The sequence below is a fragment of the Sceloporus undulatus genome, chromosome 4 (genome assembly GCF_019175285.1).
Source record: "Sceloporus undulatus isolate JIND9_A2432 ecotype Alabama chromosome 4, SceUnd_v1.1, whole genome shotgun sequence".
Taxonomy (NCBI): Eukaryota; Metazoa; Chordata; class Lepidosauria; order Squamata; family Phrynosomatidae; genus Sceloporus; species Sceloporus undulatus.
Genome location: NC_056525.1, coordinates 225,699,668 through 225,723,233, shown reverse-complemented (window position 1 = coordinate 225,723,233; position 23,566 = coordinate 225,699,668). Strand labels below are relative to the sequence as shown.

The 23,566-nt window shown below is 39.7% G+C and overlaps 1 protein-coding gene across 1 annotated transcript in view; it reads left to right on the top strand.

Annotated features, from left to right (window-relative positions):
* The window catches only part of LOC121929831 (nardilysin-like), a 356,364-nt gene that overhangs the window by 137,812 nt on the left and 194,986 nt on the right, over positions 1-23,566 (top strand). The window contains 3 exon segments of the mRNA XM_042465761.1: positions 617-849; positions 14,120-14,247; positions 16,887-16,988. Coding sequence (XP_042321695.1) covers positions 617-849; positions 14,120-14,247; positions 16,887-16,988 — 463 coding nt within the window.

Below are 23,566 nucleotides of genomic sequence, written 5' to 3'. Positions count from 1 at the left end.
TATATATATATATATATATATATATATATATATATATATATATATATATTCTGTGTTTTCCAAGTATTTTTGAGCTAGGGTATAAATAACGTGATGAGTGAGTGGACATATAGGTGAAAGGCACCTGTTTGACATACTGCATGATGTTCCTCACCTACATGTCCTACATTTAGCTAGCTAATGTTGTGATGGGATATTGGAAACATGGGCTTAAATTACAGGTCTGATTGCTGTGGAACGTTTCTCTGATGAAATCCTACTGTAGGATTAAAATGGATTGATAACAAGAAATATACATTCCCCTTCTCTTCTAGTTTGGCTCCAAATGACAAATTGTATTGCACATATGCTTCCTGATTTTTTTCTTGGTGATAAAAATGATATATTAGTACAAGTTTAAGCCTAGGGAATCTTTAGACTTATTTGCCCATCCCTATCTCCCTCATCTGCCATGGCTATGACCAGGATATTGGAAGATTTTACTTTGATTTTAGTATTGTATCCAAATTCTTAACTGTAGCTAATCTTAGTACCAGTTAATGCTCCCCTTTTCCCTTGTCTGATGATGGAGACCAAAATTTTTATATGTGTGGTATCACTGTGTTTATTTTCCCAGTCTATTGGAACACAAAATCCTTGAAATGGAAGAAAGGCATAAAGGGGAGCTGGATACTTTGAAGGAGGAAAAAGAAAGCCTGCAAGGCTTGGTTTCACGTCAAACATACATCATCCAGGAATTGGAAAGGCAGCTGACTAAAGCAACTACCAATAACAGCATCCTACAGAAACAGCAACTGGAGCTAATGGACACCGTACACAGCTTAGTTAGCATGTGTTCTAAAGAAGGAGGTAAGACAGTGACGTCCTGAAAACTTGAGTGGCTATTAGTGTCTTCTCAGATTTCTCTAGTACTTTGGGATGAATGAATTTCATGCCATGCCTAGTACAATTTATTAATTCAGGCTCTGCTTGTAGTCTGTTAATAGGTCAGTCAAAGCCAAAGGTTGGTGTCCAGAGGAACTGAACTACAACTGCCCAAATCGCCAACCCTATTTTATCCAGCTCCCATACTCTTTATTTTAATCCCCATCTCAATGGTTAAAATATTATTGCTTGCCCAAGCATAATCTTGCTAAAAGGTCAAATTCAGATTGCTGAAGGGGAACAATTTACCACCTCATGTCATCCTTTAAGAAATGAGAAGCCTCTATTGTGGTGGGCCTATGTAGCTCAGGAAAAACTATCTTTAAAGATCACTTTGGGAAGTCTTCAGTTCTAGGGCCTCTTAACTACCATTCTTGAATTTGACATTGGTTTATGGATCTCACACCTGTGATCCTGGATTTGAGCAGATCCTGCTCTTTGATTTTGAAGTCTTGGCTGCTATTTTGAAACTGAACTTGTGAAAATGAGAACTCAGATTTTCCTAATTTAAGTACTCATGATAGCCTGTCTTTACACTCTGGAAAAAAAGTCTTTACACTCTGGAGAAAAAGTGGCATTTCTGACATGGCTTGGCCTTGCGTGGCTTTCTTTTAAATACTGACATGATAGTAGTGCTGTTTGTGGTAGTGAGAGAAATTCCCTGACAACTTGTACCAGTACATGTGTTTTAATTGGTGTGTGAAGGACAAAAGGTGGGGAACAACTGAATCTCTATAACCTAAGTCACCCCCAACGTATTTGGAAGCCACTATATTGGTTTGGGTGGGCCTCGTTTTCTTCCAACTTGATGGGCCTCCAACTACCTTAGAGAATATATTTCATTGTTGAGTGCTTCAGTGGTCCTTTTCATTGTTCCAGTCTTCATTTTGTGGCTGAGTATGTTTCATCTTTATTAGGCTCTTTCTGGAAACCACTTGTAAGTACACAAATTGTGAGGTTTCTAGAATCTTGCAAACCTAACAAAACTCATATCAGAACTTTGTAATAGAAGTAAAGATAATGGGGGAGAGGGGGGAGAGAGAATCCGTTTTCCAAGTGAGACTCAGTCCATCAGTTTTAATATGAATTACATCAGGCCCATGTTCAGCAGATTGTTCTGAATGACTTGGTGGTTTGCAACTTTACTCATACTATTGGGATTTGGCAATGTAATTTTTTGTTTATTCACTCTTGCATGCAAGAACAAATAATTGCAAGTTAGCTGGGCAAGCTTACAAGTGTATTATGCATTCTCAATCATTTTTGATGGGGAGAAACACAAGTTTTTCCATAAACAATCAAGAGGTCCCAAAATATGAAAAATCTTCTGGCAGTTGACCATGATTTTGGTGGGGTTCTGTGGAGGGCCTTGATGGGCCAAGACAATCTTTTTCATTGAGGCTGAGAAAATTTATATCCCTAGTAGAAATATGTAATGAACAGCTCAATCCTCTAACTAGTTAACAGAAGGCATCTGAGAATAAATTTATGAAAGAGTGGTGATGTCACAGAAAGACAGCTGTCTTGGATGCATGAACAACTTGTTTATATTATACATTTTAGCTTTTATCTTTATCTGATTTCAAGAAAAAGATTTCAACTGAGGTTTTAGTTGAACCTTGAATGGGAGGTATTCTGTCTTAATAATGTGAAGGATCAAATACATTAGTGTGTGTGTGATTACTATTAAACAGCCTATAGTGCAATCAGAAAGTCAATTTTGGGTTAATATAACATCTGCATTTGACAGATATCTGAAAAGTAACTATAGTAACAAAGCACTTCATCCTTCATTATATCAGCACATGATTAGATGTGTCAGAAAATGCTGAAATATGCTATTATCAAGATAAGCCTCCTTCAATTAGTAATAGGATTGGTTAATTTTTTTATCAGAACAACACACAGTAAATATGTTACTCATAGCACCAGATCTTAGATTAGTGAATAAATCAAAATTAATTTTGCTTGTCACAGGCTTTTCTCAGCATTCTATATCTAATATATCATAATTATCATGGGTTCAAAAACAACTAAACTAGCATTTGACATCCGTGGCCCCTTTTTTAAAAAAAGGCTTTATGGTTCAGTGTAATGACTTAGGGCAGATTCAGAATAGACTCACACAAGCCCTTTGAAGTATGGATCAAAACTGTGTTGGCCTTGACAGCCAAAACAAACTAGCATTTTCACAGCTTTGAAGACTTCTTGCAAGAAAATGCTTAACTCGCCTTGATTATTCACAAATTTGCAACATCTACACTAGTTTTATACTATACATTATAGATTACAGGATATCTCTGAGAAATAAAATGCTCATAAAAGAATTACATATTTTAAAATTTGAATGGCTATAACATGTATAGTAAGTAATATACTCAGAAAGAAAATAAGAGAATGAAAAAAGCTGTGTAAATCAATTAAATTGTGCATTTACATAAGTAAGTTAGGAAAGTTATGAAAATGTGTGGATTTTAGTGCAGAGGAAAAAAATACAAAACCTCATAAACTCACCTGAAACAATGATGGGAACAAAAGTCTGGAAGGTTTGTGAAAACTTAATGAAACTGAAACTGAGGCCTTGTTTACATGGGTCAAAAGGCCTGTTTTCTCCAGTTTAGGCTTCATCCTGTTCAGATGATGCACATCACAAACCCTGGTTCTGATGTGAGCAGTCTGAACAATGTCCAGCACGGTCTGCACTAGAACTGGAGTAAAACACACTTAACAGTTTAAAAAATCTACTTGTTGCTTCAAATATTCCATGAAGATCTATAGCCCTTCATTCTCACACCTCTGTGGCTATCTGTGTAGGTGTCCTGCTGAGCTACCTGGAGTGTCTGTGGCCACCATGAATCACTCATTTTGAGGCCAACATGAAGTGACCAGCATGTGACCATTGCTGAGAGCCTCGTTCTGACCTCAGAAAAAGTGCCCCATGGCAGATGTATCAGGTGTCTCCTCAGGATGCCCATGCAGGCAGCTGCTATGATGTGGGAACACAGGGTAAGGTAACAGAGGCAGGTTGAGGCAGCTGCAGGACCAGGATAGTCCCAGCTGTGCCTGGAGTATCTTGGACAAAGCAGGAAAGGCCTGAGAGTTATTTCCAAAGTGGGCAGTATACCCACCTGGGAGTAGAGGAAATATCCAAGGGGGCACTGAGTGGGAAAGGGGGTGGCAGGAGGGTGAAGGAAAAAGAGTGTGGCAGGCAAGCCTTCAGTCAAAGTATTGGTGCTCAAGAAAGACAAGCTGGACCAGTGTCCTTTAGGGACATGGTGGGAATGAGGGTTGCACAAAATTTATTTTTGGGGTCCCTTAAAACCACCATGCAATTTCACTGACCACTTTGTGTGGTGGTGTCTCCTGCTCATTGCCTGCCCACGTGAGTTCACTGCCTTAGTTGCAGCTTTCACTTGTAGTAGCAATGGTGTTTGGAAAACTCTTGTGAGGTTTGGCTGCAGGGCTTCACTTCTGTAGCTTGGAGCAGCTCCATTTTGGGACAGACTGGCTGACTGGAGCTTGTTGTGCTGCCCTAAAGCAGTGGTTTTTGGACTTTCTATTCCACAAGTCCCACTGGCAATGCTGGCTAGAGCTTCTGAGAACTGATGTCCAATCTACAGTGACTGATAGCAGCTTTTCATGCTTCACACTATGTCTGCCTTGGAACCTACTGCATGCCATACATTTTCTATCCTTGAGTTCTGGGTCCTCCATATTTGATTATAAGCCTTATTAATGAGAAGCAGGATTGGCTTCCAGGTAATGGTGGCTAATGATTTTCATGTTGATGGATTAGAAACCTTGTCTGCACTGGTGAGGATACTCAAGGGGCAACTAAGAGTATCCTGGACCCACAGCTGCCCTGGCTTGCCCCTGTTACCTGGCCCTTCATTCTGGCACTGTAGCAGCTGTCTACATGGGTATTCTGCTGAGCCACTGAGTGCATTCACCACCCCTGCAGTCTCACTCTTCTGAGGTCATAATGAGGCGCCCAGTGATGGTCGCATAGTTGGGCACCTCTTTCTGATCTCAGAATGAATTACCTATGGTAGTGGCAGATGCACTAGGTGTTTCCATGAGATGCTCATGCAGACAGCCTTCATGGCATGGGAATGGAGGGTACCAGATCAGATCCCAGGTAATAGGTAACTTATTTTAATAGGCATAGCTCAGATCTGTGGAATGTTCTGGATGTCATCCAAAGTTCTCACGCCAGAACCAGAGTTTGAGACATGTGTCATCTGAACAGCACAATACCAGAAGGGGGGCAGAGAATGGGCCTTTTGGCCCAGGCAAACAAGGCCAGAGTCTGGATTTTTTAAAAAACAATTTTATTGTATAAAACATAGTACATCAACAACAAAAAACACATTAACGATTCCAGTACATACATATTCCATCTTTCACATAAATCCAATCAACCTATACAAACATGAAACCTTCCTGCTTACTAATGGATACCTGCTAGATCTGTTTTTCAAATCTTGTATTGTCTTAGTTATCCCTGTAATGGTTTTCTCTTTCTATGTATTATCTTTATAACACTCATACATAGCAATGTATCTAGATGTATCTAGATATATGTAACCTCTTTTTTTTCCCTACCGATAGTAATGCCTATCAACTGTGTGTTTTTGCTTTACAAATTTTAAATGAATTGAGGCACTTAAAAAAAAAACACATTATGAAATACTGTATATTCCATCTGTTTTCCTTCATTTATATTCCGAATATTTCCCTCTTATATTTTCCAAACCATCTATTTTAACCTTATTTCTCCTCTAAACTGCCCTTTATAAGCTCAATCACCAATTCTTTAATGAAATGGTTGCCAATGTCCCCCATTTCTTTTCAAAAAAAATCAAAGACTTTCTTCCAGCTTTCTAGAAATTTTTCTGATTTTTCATTTCTCAATTTTCTTGTTAATTTATCTAATTCTGCCAATTCATACAATTTTAATAGCCAATCCTCAGCTTTAGGTATTGTCTTGTTTCTCCAAAGTCTAGCATAGGTCATACTTGCTGAACAAATCATATAAAACAATACACATCCAAATTTCTTCTCTAACTCCCCATTGATCATGTTTAACAAAAATATTTCTGGTTTGTTTTCCAATCTTATATTTAGTATTTTATTTATTATTTTCCATACATCCGACCAGTATTTTTTATTTTATTATTATTACTATTATTATTATTATTATTGCTTTTTTGCATTTCCACCAAATGTGGTATATAGTCCCCTTTTTCTTTTTGCATTTCCAGCATTTGTCATTGGAGTTCCCATACATTTTACAATTTTACAGTATAGTCTGTTCTCTTGCAAACGAAGAGTTCACTCTAAATGTTTTATTAATTTCCCAAATATATTCCATTTTTGGAATTTCCATATATTCTGCCAATACAGTTACAACATAGTCATATAAATTTTCATTTTTTAATTCTTTTAATCCATGGATTTTTAAACAATTTTCTCTGCTTTTTTGATCCTCCAGAGCCTTTTGGTCTAAATCTCTTTCATGTTGTCACTCAAGTTTTGTTGTAGCGTCCTCTAATTCTTTGGATTTAACCTCCAAAACTTTAATCTTTGATTTCACTTGACTAACCTCTTTTTAAACTTCTTCTAAAGATTGAGAGATTTTCTTAACTTCAGATTTAAAATCTTGCTTCAAATCAGTCCTCAAGCCTTTAATTTTCTGTTGCAGATTCATTTGCATATTTTCCATTTTTGCATTTATTTTCCGTATTTCTTCTAACTGTGGGTTTTGCTCCATTGAACCTCTCCTTTGCAGCTGCTGAGTCTATGCTGCTGCAGCTGCGGCTTTCTTAGCAGCTGAAGCCATTCTTAGCTAAGGTTACAGTTTCAAACACTTCTAATTACCCCAACAAAAGGGGTTTAAGAATTCAGGAATTCCCCTTCTTATTTTGGCTACTGTATCAACAAATCCCTTGGATAATAGTTTGTCTCTAATCTTGTTCAAAGTTGTTACATGAAAGTCAAAGAGGAAAGGGAAATAAAAAAGATCTCCTATATTCTCGAGGCAAAATGGACGAAATTCAAAATGAAGTAACGAAAAGAGAGAGAAAAAGTATCCAATGCTTGGAAGTTCTTTTTTTAATAAATGTTGCAATTCGCTTAAAGCAGGCAAACTCTTTATCAACTGAGGCTGACTTTGAACTGACTGGTATCCTAAGAAAGCTTGATGCTTTATTATTTCGTTGCCCCCCTAGCTTTTCCCACACCTCCACTCTTGTTTTGGGGGTTCTACTGTTGTTGCTTACTTGTATTCGGTTGCTGGCGCTGTAAGCCTGGGCATTTGTCTCAGTGTTTGGGGAGGAAGGGCTCTTGCAGCTCCGTATCCCTTCCTCTGCTCCAGCGGTTTGGGCTGCTGTGCTGTTAAGCAACCTTCGGGCTACCCCACTGATGCAAGTGCCTTCACTTCACTGGAAGCGGATGGGACAGACCTCTGTGCGGTCCCAAGGATGCCCCCTTGCCTGGGAGCTGTGTTGCCAAATAAACCACTGTCTCCCCTTCAAAGCAAAGGCAGAGGGAAGCGGCTCTATTCTCCACCAAAGAACGAGTCGTCAGAGCTCCTGCGGCTCGCTCCTTGCACCTGCGCTCACCAAACGGAAGTCCCGCCAGAGTCTGGATTTTAATCTGAGCCCAGATTAAAATTTTAAAGAATTGTCCAAGGTGCTGAATCATACCCTCAAAAATAGCTCCTTGAAATTGCAGACTATAACTGATAGCAAATTCACTACTCCACTGAAATGAAGCCACCATGTGCCATTGCTTCTCTGTGTGTTTCATATTGCAGCCAAAAGATCTGAAAGTTACCCATTGCCATCCTTCTATTCCTTTGGCAAGACAGGGAGGCTAGTCAGGGCTCAGATGGGAATCATATGGCAAACAATTTCAGTCCAGGTGCAGCAGGGCAGAGTTGGGAAAAGAAAATTCTTGGCATAAGAGCTTTTTTGATAGGGATAAAAGAAAATCTTGTTGCATCCTGAAGTAATTACAAACTGAAATCTTGCCAGTAAGCCAAACACTTTTCTTCATTCAGAGGGGGGGGGGGAATGTATTCTGTAAAGAACACCAATTACTTACAGCTCAGTTTCATACCCAATATTAGTGGGGGTTGAGGAGTAACATGTTTTAAAAGGCCTTTGTTCCAAAGTGAAATATAACCTTTTCATTTGATACATATGCAAAAGGAACAGTGTTATCTTCTGAATCCCTTATAAAGTTCCCCTCTTCTTCAGCTTCACAAAAGAGTCTGGAGTAACAAACACTTGAGGTGAAGCACAAAAATCAGTGTGTATAGAGCCATTGTACTGTCTATTCTCCTTTATGAGTCTGAAACATGGGTCACCTATCGGCAACACCTACGACTCCTCGAACGCTTTAATCAGCGCTGTTTATGCACAATCCTAAATATACACTGGACTGACTATGTGATGAATGTTGCTGTCCTTGAGCAAGCAGGGATCACCAGCATTGAGGCCATGCTATTGAGGACGCAGCTGCATTGGGCAGGACACGTTTCTAGGATGGAGGACCATCGCCTCCCAAAAATAATACTCTATGGTGAACCTGCCATGGGTCAGCGTAAGAGAGGCGCCCCAAAGAAGAGATACAAGGACTCCCTGAAACAACACCTCAGGCTTGGCCAAATCGATCACCAACAATGGTCCGCCCTGGCCTCTCATCAGGAGGCATGGAGACGCACTATCTACGATGCTGCAGCCTTTTTCAAAAACTCACGCTGAATAAGTCTTGAAGAGAAACGACAACGCAGAAAGAACCACAACTTGGAAACATCACCCAAAGAGACATTCTGCTGTACTTTCTGCAACTGGACTTATCTCAGATCAAACTTTTGTCATCAATGCACCTGTAGAAAGTGCAGGATGAGTCCTTCCTGAATCTTCATTTGCAAAGAAAAGCCAGAGAGAGAGAGAGAGAATGTTGCCTTTCTTCCTACAGCCAAATATCCAGCACTTTTAGGAATATCTTCCCTGCATATATTTGAAAAGCCTGGGTAGGAATTGATGGATCTGTCAATTTCACTGCATTCAATCACTTTAAAAAAACAAATCTCAAGTTCTTCCCTCATATACATTAAGAAATTTTAGGATTTTTTTTTTAAAACCCACTAATTTTACTGATCTGCACTGACCAAACTGGGGAATAGCTATTTCCTCCTGTACGTTCCTAAATTTGATCAGATTTACTTTTCTGTGATGTAGCTGTGATGTAACAACAACAACACAGATTGTGGCCCTAATTTAGCATTCTAAACATTGTTGAATAAACAGGAATTCCTATCCAGCACTTTGAAAGGTATTCAAAATCACCTGCCTGTATAGAGAATTATATATATCTTTCACTCTTGGTTCTTGCCATCTTTATTTTATCTTTATTTTTTAAAAAAATCTCAATTTCTTTCCATCATATTTTGCAAAGAAAGTATTAAACTTTGGGAAGTAATTATTTTTAAAAAATGAAATACTGTACTTACTTTTGTCTAGGTCTGGATTAGAGTATTATAGAGAGCTCCCACATAGGAACCTTCTTGGTGTTATGAGATTTTGATGACCTTATTCTTCATTTAGTCATGACTAGAAGAAAGTGGGCAGGGTGAGGATTTCATTTCCGCAAATTTTGCAAAATTTTACAAAGTCATTCATTTTTAGGTGGAAAGGACATGAATTTATTGATTAATTGATTGATTTTAGTAAGTGTGAGAGAAACCAGAACTGGTAGATTAGATCTTTTATGCCCAGGGGTTTGTATACTCATATCCTAGTAGTTTCGGTTTGAAATCCTCTGTATTCAACCACATTAGTGCTGAATTAGGATTTCTTTCTGTTCTTTTTCTGAGGATGCCTTCTTCTTTAACACTTGTTTGCCATACAGGTACAACATAAAGAGATATAAATGTTCAAGGGATTTGAATTATAGATGGTAAGGTCACCATGTATCCTAATTTATGGAGGGGAGTTTCTCATTGGGAAATGCTTTCAGAAGACAGTCCTTCACTTGAAAGTATCTTATCTTGACCAAACTGCCTATTCGCACCTGGTTTAAAGAGAAAGAGTGATAAGACTGGAGAGTGAGCAAGGCCATTAGGTTACCAGTTCAACATTATGGCCCTGCAGTTTCCAGGCCAAAACCTGACTCAGTGGGCTTTGATGAGCCTTGTCAGTTGCTCCACTACACATTGGAGTCACCTTGAAGACACACAACAACAGCAGGTTTATTCTAATGCAACAGCAATATGCACTTCAGTCACAAAATTTTCCATGCCTAGTGGTACACTATGTGCCTTTGCTTGAGAGCAAATACAACTGAACAGGTACAACATGTTCTTATTAAATTTTGCTGACAACAAATAGGGAAGAATTTGTTGACCAACCATGGAATAATGAGACCAGACACAGTAGTTGGGGTTAAACAAGGGCCATCTTTATTCACCTAAAACCTAGTTAAATGTTTGAGACTGAGGGCTGAGCTAATGAAGGGAGGTGTTGCTTTAGCAGAGACACAGCTGGCAACTTGTGACACTTCCCCAGCCACCCTTGGGTGAAAACCCAAACCCAAAGGGCAGTCAAAAGATGGTGATTTCTGAAAGGTCAACCTGGGTAGTTCCCTCTCCAGACTTATAGCTTTATAAGAGACAGTAAGCCCACAGACTTTCCCCACCCCCTAATCTTGTGTCCCATGACCGTTCCAGAGCCCAACCTACAATCCAAAAGGCTCTGCCCCCACTCCCAAACACGAGCAACAAAACAGGATTTGAGATATAAATAAACCCCTCGCATGCACACCCACAATCATTAACTCAGCTGGGAAGGAGGGAAAAAGGCAATAATTCTTATAAACATAAACAAAGACAAGCTTTCAATTGCTAATACCTCCTCACAACTCACATTTCACTTTGTTAAAGAAGGAGGTGAAGCCAAGACCAGCCAGATGTGTTAAGCTAGCACACAGCGGCTAAAGTAAAGTAGATTGAAACAAAGTGTAAAAAGAAGTTGAAAACTTAGCCAGGTTTACTAATCCTTGAGAACCCTTTTTTGAGGCATCTTTCTTTCTTTCTTTCTTTTTTAATTTTTAAAATATTCCTTCCAACCCTAGAGCAGAGATGCTGCTGAAGCTGACTAGGCGCAGATGTGTCAGTGAGCCTTTGGGACAGGGCTGGGGAAAGGGGTCTAGGATGATTCATTGTGGCTAGTTAATTGTGGTTGCTTCAGCATGGCTATTTCTTTGCTGCTGATTCAGCACTCCTGGTCTAGCATGACTAGTTGATCATGGTCATCTCAGTGTGACTGGCTGAATGCCGCTATTTCAGCGCCACTTGGAGTGGACGATTCAACGATTCTCTTTTAGTGTAGCAGTTTAAACAAACAGCTGTTTCAGTACTGCTCTATCACCAAGTCCATTTAACATAGGCATCAGAGTACCTGAAGACAATCAGATGAAAGAGGTTAAGTGGGGAAAGTGTTCAGATGAAAGGAGGGTGGGGAGGGGAAAGTGATCAGAAGAATGGATCACAGACAGATGAAAGGGGGTGAATGGAAAAAGTAATCATGATCACTTGATCCCTTTCCCCATTCACCCTCTCTCCATCCCTTTCCCCATTCACCCTCTCTCCATCCATCAGTTCTCATTCCTGTGTTGAAATGGGATTGGTGGTAGAGCTGCACTGAGATAGCACTTGTCTAAATTTTATTGTTGGCAGAGCAGCATTGAATCATGTGCTCTGATCAGCCCTGAAATGGTTGCTGCACTAAAAGGGCATGACCAACTGGCCATGATAATCCAGCCATTCCAAATCAGCTTTGCTGAAACAATCAGCTAAAGTGGCTACAATCAAATGCTTGTGATGAATCATCCTATTCCATGGGGAAAGTGTTTTCCATATGCTCTCAATGCCTTTTATGAGACTTCCAAAGTACCCCAGTAACCCCCACACATATAGTGCAAATTGGGGGAGGTCTTTTTATTTTACTTGCATAAAGTCTCTGGTGTTGTTCCATCTGATTGCTTTCATTGGAAATCATATTCATTAGTGTGTGGATCATGTGAAAAAAGTGTTAAAAGATTACAAACACAGCAAAATGGTCAACAAGACCCTTAGATGCTCTGTGCGTTATTTGGGGGATGAAATAAAAATGACTCACAAATGAAGAAGGTCCAAATTTGAGGTACATACCTACAGGTTTCCATCTGGAGGTGATACATCCCATCTTCCCTGTCAGTTGCCCATGCAACTAGGGCTTGGGATATTTATATAGAAGCTGGCAAGCATTTTAACCTCGTAAATATTTTTTCAGATAATATTAAAATGGAAGTCAGAGATGAATTTCTGTGTTTATCCTGTTTTGAAGTCTTGAGAAAGGTTGAAAAAAATACTGCTGGAGTATCTATCTTACTCCCAAAACAAATGCACATGTAGTGGGCTAAAGAACACTGGTAAAAGAGGCCAACTTGCCTTGGAGGAGTTGTCCCAAGGAAAAGCTACCTTGACTGGTCAAGCTGCTTACTTACCTACGTTAATGATGGATGCATACATGCCCTCCAATACAAAAGGCAGTGTATCTCTGTATATTATTTTCTGGGGAACATGATGTGGGAGGGGGACTATAGCTTTGTCGGTGGAAGTGGTCCTGCTATAGCACTGATTCCCAAACTTTGGTCCTCCAGGGATTTTGGACTTCAACTTCCAGAAGGATCAGCCACCTTGACCAAACAGTCAGGAATTCTGGGAGCTGAACTACAAAACATCTGGAAGGACAAAGTTTGGGAATCGCTGTGTTAGAAGGTTTTCCAGAAGCAACTGGATGGCCACTGTGTAGTAGGGAAAAGGCTTTTGGTATAAACCAGGATGGCTTTTCTTATGGTCTTACAGTCTTAAGAATCTCTATGTAAGCAAAAGGAAACAATTGTTTTCATCTATTTGCACAGGGACTGCCTTCTGAGTTTGTATTTCCAAAAACAACTGTTGAGAGGTAGGCATTTTCTGAGCCTTGGATTGCCACTGAAAATGCTTTTTCTTAAAAGAATTTGGGTAATTTCAGAGTTTCAAAGCAAGCAGAGAAAAGGATGTCCTTCTTTCATCAAGAAAACTGGCCCAAATCAAAAAGGCTGCTGGATCAGGTGATCTGACCCTGTAGCTCACAGCAATCAGTGATGGTTTCACTGACAGTAAGCAATTAAATCTGAAGAGGATGAATCTACACAGAATATTATTTAACATTTACAAAGTAGAGGAGTCCTTCTGGGTGGGGTAGGGAAACTGTTCTTGAACCATTATTATATGGTGGTTAGTGGGATTAATTCTGAACTCTGGAAATGTCAGTAACAGCACTATACTAGATGTGTCTTCATGTTACTGTTGTGTGCCTTCAAGTCATTTCTGACTTATGGTGACCCTAAGGTGAACCTATCACAGGGTTTTCTTGGCATGTTTCTTCCATGGGGGGTTGCTATTGCCATCCCTTGAGGCTGAGAGAGTGTGACTTCCCCAAGGTCACCCAGTGGGTTGTCCTGGCTGAGTTAGGATTCAACCCCTGATCTCCAGAGTCATAGTCAATGTTCATACCACTAAGTCTTGTTCATTTCAGTGGAGATTCTTCAGACATAAAGGGTAAAGTCTAATTCACACACTTCACATGGAATATCTTGATTAGCCTTTCTCAAACTTTTTATCTTGGGAGAATCCTTGAAATAATTTTCAGGTTTCAGGGAACCATTGCATATATTATTATTATATCTATCACTAAAAAAATGTTTCATATTTTTCCCATTTATGATCTCTTGCAGAATCCCTAGTGATCTTTTGCAGAACTCTAGGGTTTAAGGGAATGCTGGTTGGGAAATCCTGATCTAGGTGAAGAGTGGCCATGCTTTACAGCAGAGTGGTCAATTTTTATTCATTTATTTAACTTTTACTCCCCTGTTCATATCACTGGTATACAGAAATTTAACAGATGATGTTGTCCCCAAGACTATGCTATTGATTTCTGCATTAGGTTGCCATTAAAAGCAACACAGCAGGGCCAGTAATGTAAAAACAAAATGAAACAAAACTGGCAAATAAGTCACTGACATAATGCCTCTATTGGTTGAACATTTAACTATGATTGTTGCTGCAGATGTCAATATCATATTCATTTTCCTTTTCTTGCAGTTGTGCTAAAGAATCCCAAAAGAGAAGATGACAAGCCATTCAGAGACTGTGCTGATGTATATCAAGCTGGTTTCAATAAAAGCGGTGTCTACACTATTTATGTGAATAACATATCAGAACCTAAAAAGGTAAAAGTAAATCAGTATCCTGCAGAGCTTGCTGCCTGGTGCATCTGGTAACCTGGATGTGATATTTTTAAATTGAGGTGGGCACCTTCCCCAGATCTGAGGTCCACATTTCTACTCCACTCTGAACCTGTCTTTAAAAATAAATATACATGCATTTTTACTGAATCCCTCTTTATGTTTCCTAATGGCTATTGGGGGAGGAGGCATTTTCAAAGTTTTTGTGGTCTCCCTGGACTGTTTTAGATCAAAAGTTACTTACACAGCATTGAGGGAGGTGGAAATCCTGGCCAAACTGACCCCCACAAGTCTTAGGAAAAGCAACTTCACACCTCTAAGGCTGCATCCACACAGCAGAAACAATCCAGTTTGACCCCATTTTAACCATCAAGGCTGAATGCTATAGAATTATGGGATTTGTAGTTTTGTGACGTATTCTCTGATAGAGAGCTCTGGTGCCAGAACAAACTACACTATGCAGAATTCCATAGCATTGATTTATGACAATTAAAATGGAGTGCAGATGAAGCCTTAGAGATATGAAGTTACTTTTTCCAGTAAAAATAAAATAAAATTGCAGTAAGATATAGGAGCTGTGGGAGTTCTGGTGGGCCACACTGGGGGGCTTTGGGGGTCATATATGTCCCACAGGCTAGGCTTTGTTCATCCCTGTTTTAAATCCTGTTGCTGTGGGAGATAAGGCAATCATATTTTCTGCAGTCAATACTCTGTTGAGTCTGTTCATCTGCCCTTTCCTCTGGATGACATATGTAGATTCCTCCATGTTGTACTACTGTCTGCTACAGCTAAATGGGTGGCATTTTGGTGAGTTTTTACATGCCTGGTCTATTTCATTGGCTGCTCCATTTATCAGGTGAAGAGGAGAGAAAGAAATCTGGGGCTACCATGAGGGACAGTCTCATATGTCCCATAAATGATTTCTTCCAGCCTTAGATTTCCATTCAAATGCCTGCCAAAAACAATCAGTGTAAGGATTCAGTGGCTATTGGACGGTGCCCAGCCTTCTTGTGTTGTTAAGTAACATATGAACAACAGTGACAGCTTATAAAAACACAGAGAATGACAGTATATTTAAATATAAAACAACAACAAAAAGATGTTTATCTGCTTCCAAAGGGTTACTGTTGGTCCCATATATCTTTTATCAGTTTTGAGAGTTTCATTTAATTAGGAACCACTGAGTTATGATGACTATAGTTCTATTCAATCTACCTTCAAGGAGATAGAAAAGGAGAGTAATTGAAATTCTTCCTATTTCCCCTGGGGTGTGTGTATATGTTCAGATTTCAACCTCAAAATATGTTAAAAGGTGTTTAATGGTTGAATACTTTGACCTTGTCTGGGACAGGAGCCAGTTGAGGACATTTGTTGGCTCGGATGGTGGAAAGCTAACATTTATAATCAGCTTGCTGCTCCTGTTAATGTGGCAGGTGTTCCCATCCATTGCTAAGGAAAGTGCCAGACCACACAGGGAAAAATTTAGTGCTTTAAATCCCTCTGTCATTGTCTCACTCCCCCTTTTTAATTTGCTACATCACTCAAAACAAGAAAACTTCAAAACCTGTTTAGAAAAGGGTTTTTTTAAACAGAAAGTTCCTATATATACATACCTATTATCTTTCCTCTACTCCCACTTACTGAATTGAACATTAGAATTTAATATTTAAAAGAAAGGAAAAAGGTGATCACTTGGTTTCTGGAGACTTGATGTGAATGTTAAATAAGATACATGCATTGCTTTAAAAATACCTGCTGTAAATCAAAGACCAATGAAACCACAACTGTAGATAAATGTTGTACTCAAATGTCATTGTGGAAGGAAGCACTGAGCCAAACTATTTTTCTTCAAGGAAAAGCAATTCTTTAAAGGTTTTGTTTTCCCTTTCTCAAATAAGGTTCACATTTTGGAGCCTTGTACAATTCCCTTTCCCTGATACACAATCAGGGGTCCTTGGCTGTGTATAGGAGAAGCAAAGCTGCACAATGGGAGAAATCGAACAACATTGGTATGGACAATGCACCTTAGAGTGAAAAGCATGGAATTGATTCAGCTGAGGATGAAATGGCATGATTGTGAAGGAAACAGTTCAAAGGAATTGGGTAGTGACCCCCACGCGATAAGGTCGTGTATGGTGTTTCATTACCAGCCAATGTCATGAGGTCTGTTCCCTTGTATGGCTCTCTGTGAGAATGCCAAAGCCTTGACTGAATTGATAAGGATTCTTATTGAGTGCCATACAGCAGTGAAGCATGCAGTTTTGTTAAAGTTCACAGTGAGAGGAAATTTGGAAAAGTCCCAGCCATTCTGGAGCGTATGCATCTGAGTATGAACATGCATAGGAAAGCTGCTTCAATTAGGACCAGGCAAATTCATAATGGAGAAGGTAGGCATAAACTGAAACACCAGAAAACTTTTTTGTCCCCTGCCAAGAAAAAGAAAGGACTGGGATCTGTTTAGACAACAGCTCCAAGATTCTCCAGGCCAGTTATAGCAGGGGATTTTGAAAGTTGTACTTTTCAGATCATATTGCTGATCACTTCTGGAAGCAGAAAGTTGAGCTAGATGGAGCAAGGCCATGTCAAGATGGAGATTCTTATGTACACTTTGTTTTTCTACACAGGTTTTTTGTAATATGGAAATCACAGGAGGAGGTTGGACAGTTATACAACACCGCGAAGATGGAAGCCTAGATTTTCAAAAAACCTGGAGAGAATACAAAATGGTAAGATGGGGAGTTACTTTGCAGAATCCTATCTCTAGAAACACTGGGGACATCATTTTATACTGTTCCTATTTTGAAACAAAGTTGAACATTCTGTCAATAGTTTATACTGAAAACATGGTCATTAAACAATAAACACATAAACTATCAAGTGCCTCAGGTTTATTGTAACTGCCTTAAAACTCCTTCTTTAATTTGTTTTACTATGAATCATACTTCAGAGAGTTCCTTTATTTAGAAGCTTTCTTTTCATTTTCCCCTGTGGATTTTGGGATGTAACAGTTTCCTTTATCTATGCATTCCATTCTTCATCCTCAGGCAATGTCTCACACTTGGAAATAAGATAACAAATAAGCCTTTAACTCTGGATGAAAGCCAAACACTCTTGTGAACATTTGGAAATCACATAGACCCAGGAATGGCAGTCCTTCATGCCTTATTACATAATGTGAGTCCAGAGAGGTTTTTCCTCTCTGGGTGGAAGGTTATACATGAACTGAGAAAGTGATCATGCTGGTTTAGATTCCTGCTGTCAGTCTGAAGGAAACAGTGGTATTTTATAGATTGTTTTGTATTATCTCTTGAGAAAGCACACTTTCCATATTATTAAGTATGTGCAAATATTGAATGAGGGAGCAAGAGGAAGTCATCATGGTTATCCATGATGATGGATCATCAGCTGGCAAAGACCATCTTTTCTCAACAGAATAATGGTATCTGTCTTTCAGGCCAAATTCCTTCAGTCTATCCTGTTATTTCTCCATATGCTCATGAAGCTCTCAAGAATTACCTTAATTAATTAATTAAGTCACCCAGAAGCTGAAATTCTCTCAGGTATAACTATCCATTTGTCCTTTAAAGGTCTTACAAATTGAGCAGCTCTATAAGGCATGGTGTTATTTATTTATTTATTTATTATTTACGTTATTTATACCCCGCCCTTCACCCCTAATGGCTCTCAGAGCGGCTTACAATTATTATTTTCAATAAGACGGTTCCCTGCCCTCAGGCTTACAATCTAAAAGACACGACACAAAGGGAGAAGGGAATGGTGGTGGGGAAGGGGATGAGGTCCAGTAGTTCTTCTCTCCCTCTGATGCCTGGACCAAGGCAGATGGACTAGAGGGAGGGCTCTTCTTCTTCAGGCTAGCCCTGGTGGAGCTGGGCCAGCCTATTCTCTCCCTCCCAGGCCGAAGGATGACAGTTATGGAGGGAGGAGCTTCTATCTTCAGGCTAACCCCTAATAGAGCTGGGCCAGCCTATTCACTCCCTCCCAGGTTGAAGGATGACAGTTATGGAGGGAGGAGCCTCTATCTTCAGGCTAGCCCTGGTGTAGCTGGGCCAGCCTATTCACTCCCTCCCAGGCATAAGGATGACAGTTATGGAGGGAGGAGCTTCTATCTTCATGCTAGCCCCTGATGGAGCTGGGCCAGCCTATTGACTCCCTCCCAGGCCAAAGGATGGTGCTGGCCTCAAAGTTGAAACCTTCAGCCTGTGGAAATGCATAGCTGGGATGCACTCTATCTAGTGCTACCTGTTCTAAGAGGTGGTGCCAGCTAGATTTTGGGCAGGGAAGGAGTCTAGAATGAATTAAGAGCAAGGAAGGACAAGAATTCAGATCCAAGGCAAAGAAAGAAGTCAGATTCAAGACTGGACAGCTCCAAGTGGAGTTTTACCTTGGAAGCTTACAACCAAGCTGAAATGCTGTCTACATCATCAGGCAACCCTAGTCATAAACTCATTGGCTGTTCACTATAGATGGCTGATTTCTCATCTGCTGGCAGAAATCTTTGTTAATCAAACAAAGCAGTGGCAAATGAATTCCTTCCATGCAGAGTCTTGTGGGAAAGTTGGTTTATCTAGGGACAGAGATAAGAATAAGGAGCTTATCCCATGGCTTACTAAATCAATTTACTTCTATCCATCTTAAAGCTTAATTTGGGTGGCATCCTGATATTATCAGAAGGTTTTTGCTGCTGAATTTCCCTCCCAAACACAGCCTGGGTCCATGCCCGCTTCCAGGAGTGTTCCAGTGGTCATTTCCTTAAGCCGGAAGAATCCCGGATCCAAAAAGAGCCGTGATGAGCTCTTATGCAAAAAGAATTTTAAAAATAACATTAAAAATATAGTTACACCCAAGCACCCACCCACACAAGCTGCAGGCTTGCCATCGACAGATTTCAGCATCTGCAGGTGGCGAGCCCTATTGGCTCTAATGGCAGAACATAGTGCCATGAAAACCCATGGGACTTGATAGTCAAAGGGAGCCGTGAATATTTGGATTTCAGAATTAATAAATCTGATTTGGAACAAATCTCTCCAAGCTTCCAAGACTCTGCATTGGTCCAAGCTGAACTGGACTGTTTTCCAAAATGCAGAGCAAATAAAATCTTAAGCTGTGGTTTACCAGTTTATTCATTGGTTTATCTGGCCTGTTGTTGTTGTTAGTTGCCATCACATCAGCTTAGGTTTATGATGACTCTATGGATAAGAGACCTTCAGCATTGTCTATATGAGCCATCCCCAACTTGGCATCCTTCCTGGTGTTTTGGAGTACCCCAGCCAGCATGGATGCTTTGATTTAGATTTCCTGCATGGCAGGGGGTTGGACTGGATGGCCCACTCTTCCAACTCTATGATTCTATGATCTAAAACATCTAGAGGGCATGAAATAAAGACTTGCTACATAAACTTGTTATGGTTCTCTGGGGTTCTATGAGGGACCCCCCCCCCAACCCCCCAGGAAAAAGTAGATATGTTTTGGATTAAATCTGGAAAATTCACTCTGAAAAGCTTGTGCTTTAAGAAGACCTTGTATCTCCTGACTTTCAAAGAAAAAGCAATACTGTTTGCTATTCTGGAAGGGAAAATATCACAATAGGCTTCTCCCAATGATGCAGGATATTCAGGGTTAAAAGTTAGAAATTTTAGACTTTTTAAATGCTATTTTCATCTTTTGCAATAGATGTTAATGTTTGTTTCTCTCCCTTATATTCCACCTATCTACCCTTCCACCTTCCTTCCTTCCTTCTTTCCTCCCTGGGAAATCAGGACTGATCTTTCTCCACCTACACCCCACCCAAGCCGTCTAATGGTTTGAAATTGGTTAGACAACTGTATCACTTCCACAGGGAGAAATACTGTACATAGACCAGATTCCTGCACTGGGTGTCTTAGGTGGAGTGAATTAATAAGGCTCCACTAAGTCTGCACTTTTCATCTACTCGCCCCAGACTCAACTATTGTTCCTGAAAGCAGATAATCTGTAGCATATAAGAGAAGTGGCCTACTTATGTTAGAAACTGGGAAAGGTTTAATTGGTGGGGCAATTTTTTTTTTGTGCATTTAAATTAATAGTCTTCCCATGTCATGTATAGTGTGTGTGTGTGTGTGTGTAGGATTGGTCAGTTTTGTGCATACTTCCAGGGCCCACAGTATGCCACTGGGGTGTGATAAATTTTGTCAGCATGATAGCAGAAAAGTCACTGCTTCCTTTCAGAACACATGGGGATCATACTTCTCAATTTAAAGTAGAATCATGCTTCTGTGAGCCTTCAGGAATCTGGGTTTGCTTTAAAACAAGTTCTAGCAGGACCATATGTTATGTGAGTTTATACCTCATATAACACGGATACACTTACATGCACTGGAGAAAATATGGTCTTTCTAGGTATTTTCTAGGTCCTCCAGCCTAATTCTTTAATATGCTTCTGCTGGAAGTTGATCATAGAGTCATGCTGGAGGACTTACAAATGCCTAAAGAAATTTGTAGGTCCTCCAGCATGACTTTATGGGCAGCCTCTGGCAGAGGTCTACCATAGAATAGCAATGAAGTATCTAGAAATTGCCCAGGAAGAGCACTTTGTCATTCATTTTGGGTACGAGAAATAGGGTTCCAGATTATATGGGGAAATCATATTATGCAAAGGCTCCCAGAATGGATCCTTCATGTGATACATGGAGTGACTGTAGCTACATATGTTCTGTGCTTTTGGAAAACATAGTGGCTCTTTTGCCATGGCTATGTTGTTAAAATTGGAGGTGTAAATTCAGTGAGGATCAGCGAATATTCATATGTTGTCCGCAGGGAGTGTGTTGTCCATCTGTATGATTCTAAATAGCCTGCTGTATTTAATCCTACATCTCTCTTTGGGTTTCTTGGCCAAAATACTATGGAGTGCTCTAAATTTAACAAATAGGAAAGCTAATAATTCTGTGCAATAGTCAACTGTGAGTATAATTCCAATGATAAAGGTAACACGTAGATGCCCATATAAGTTGTTTTTATCCTGTGACCTCAGTATATGTGTGTAAGGGTACCAGGTGTAAATTATTTCTTTATTTATTCGATTTATATCCTGCCTTTCTCCCAAAAGAGTCCCTGAAGAAATGCAAGGTACATCACAGAGTCAAAGCTAGAAAAGGGGCTGTTAGTCACCTTACCCAGCTATGGCACTATGATTCCACTTTAAGTGCCATGATTCCATCCTCTAGAATTCTGTGTATTTACTTTTTTTTTTGGGGGGGGGGAGGGGGAGGTATTTAGAATCCTCAGTCAGAAAGTTTTAGTGCTTCACTAAACTACAACTCACCCCCCACCCCACCCCACAGGATGGAGCCCTAGCAATTGAAGTGGAATCACAGTGCCAAAATTGTGTAGTATGAAAGGGCTTTTTAACACTACACAATGTCATTAATGTGTGGACTACATGATTCTATTCAATTCTATTCTATTCTGTTTTTAAAAAGGGCTTCCAAAGGCATGTTTTTTGGAGTTAGTCATGCACACTTCACTGTTTCCATTCTACACTCCCTGCTAATGATTTTACTGGGAAGCTACTTTTGCATGCAATTGTTAAGAGAAAAAGGATTTGGTTTAGACTGAGAGGCATGTTTTCGATCAAAATAAATATCTCACATAATTTAACTACTCATGCTGTTGAATTTGTTTTGGCTTTACAGTTCATATTTAGCTGTATATTGAACTATTCTGGATTGTTTCAGTATTTTTGTTGTAGCATGGAGGCTACTTGCAGCATATAGGGGGACCTTACAATCAAACAAAAGTTCATATATTTGCAATATCTGGAGGCTACTGTTGTCATAGCATATAATCCCATGGAGCAACTGTACACATTTTCCTAATGAAATACTTGAGGCATTACTGGGAGACTAACCCAAGATGTTTTGATGTTGTGCACTTTTATTTCATTTGAACAGAGCTTGCTAAAAAATAATACTCTCTCTAAAACATAAGAGGGTGGCAATGGCATTGTTATGGTATTCTCTCTTTGACTAGTTCTGAACCTTAAACACATGTAATTGTAGATAGTAAAGAGTTCTAGCTATGGACTGGGAAGTTTCCAGCTCAAATTTGACCTCTGACATAATCTGCACTTCAGAAATAATTCAGTTTGACACCAATGTTATGGAATTTTGTGAATTGTAGTTTGTTGTGGCACCAGAGCTGACAAACTGGCTCAGACTGGTGCTCCCACACTCCACCCCATTGTGAGGCATCTTGTTGCACAACCTATTTAGATTTGGGTAAATATTTATACTTGATAAGCATTGTCTTGTGTACACAACAGTGGGCCCATCTCATCAGCAAGTTAGCAATACACAGATTCAACTGCCTACAGATCGCCATGCCCCATATTATTCAGTGGTGGTACATGTACATGAATTCATTGGCACAGATATGTTCACATTACCACCCATTAAATAATATGGATCATAATAGTCCATATTTTTCCCATCTATGGGGCACCCAGAGTCAAACACCCATGGATGGGAAGGATCCACTATATTTTGACTTTGATTATTACAGTGGAGTAGGGTGATTGTTTATTTTTTAGAAGAAACCCAATTTTCTAAATTGTTTGGTATACCAGTTCTTCCTAATTTACAACCTCTGGCATGTCCTTATATTTACTAATATTTTTAGCCACAGTTTCTAGTGATCATAATCATATCACCAATTTATGTAGTTGGTATACAATCCCAACTGCCCCACAGTGTCACTGGCAAATGCCCATACTGATATGGACTGTCAAATGCTCAGTCTAGACAAAAAATATGAACAAGAATAATCTACTGCCATGCTGGTAAGAGACATATCAAGTAGGCTGAAAGATGTAGTGCAGATATACTAGGCGTTTAAATACCTGACAATTCTTTTATATCACCTTGTTGGAATACCTGTATTACACTGTATCATTTTTTCCCCAAAAAAAATCACATTACTGGACCACTATGCAACAGTCTCTTGCATTACCCAAAGCTCACAATCTTTCCTGCTTGCTTGTGGAAATTTGCACTCTTCATTACTGTATTTTTTTTTAAAAAAAAGGATGAGCTAGATCTAATCTGGAGAGCCATCATAATGTAATGATTTGAGCGCTGGACTATAGAGATCATGGTTCAGTTCCCTGCTTAGCCATGGAAACTCACTGGATGAGTCACATACTCAGCCCCAGAAAACCTGTGATAAGATCATCTTAGGGCCACCATAAGTCAGAAATGACTTGAAGGTACACAACTACAACAATATCTAGTCTTCTATTGATTTCTGTGGA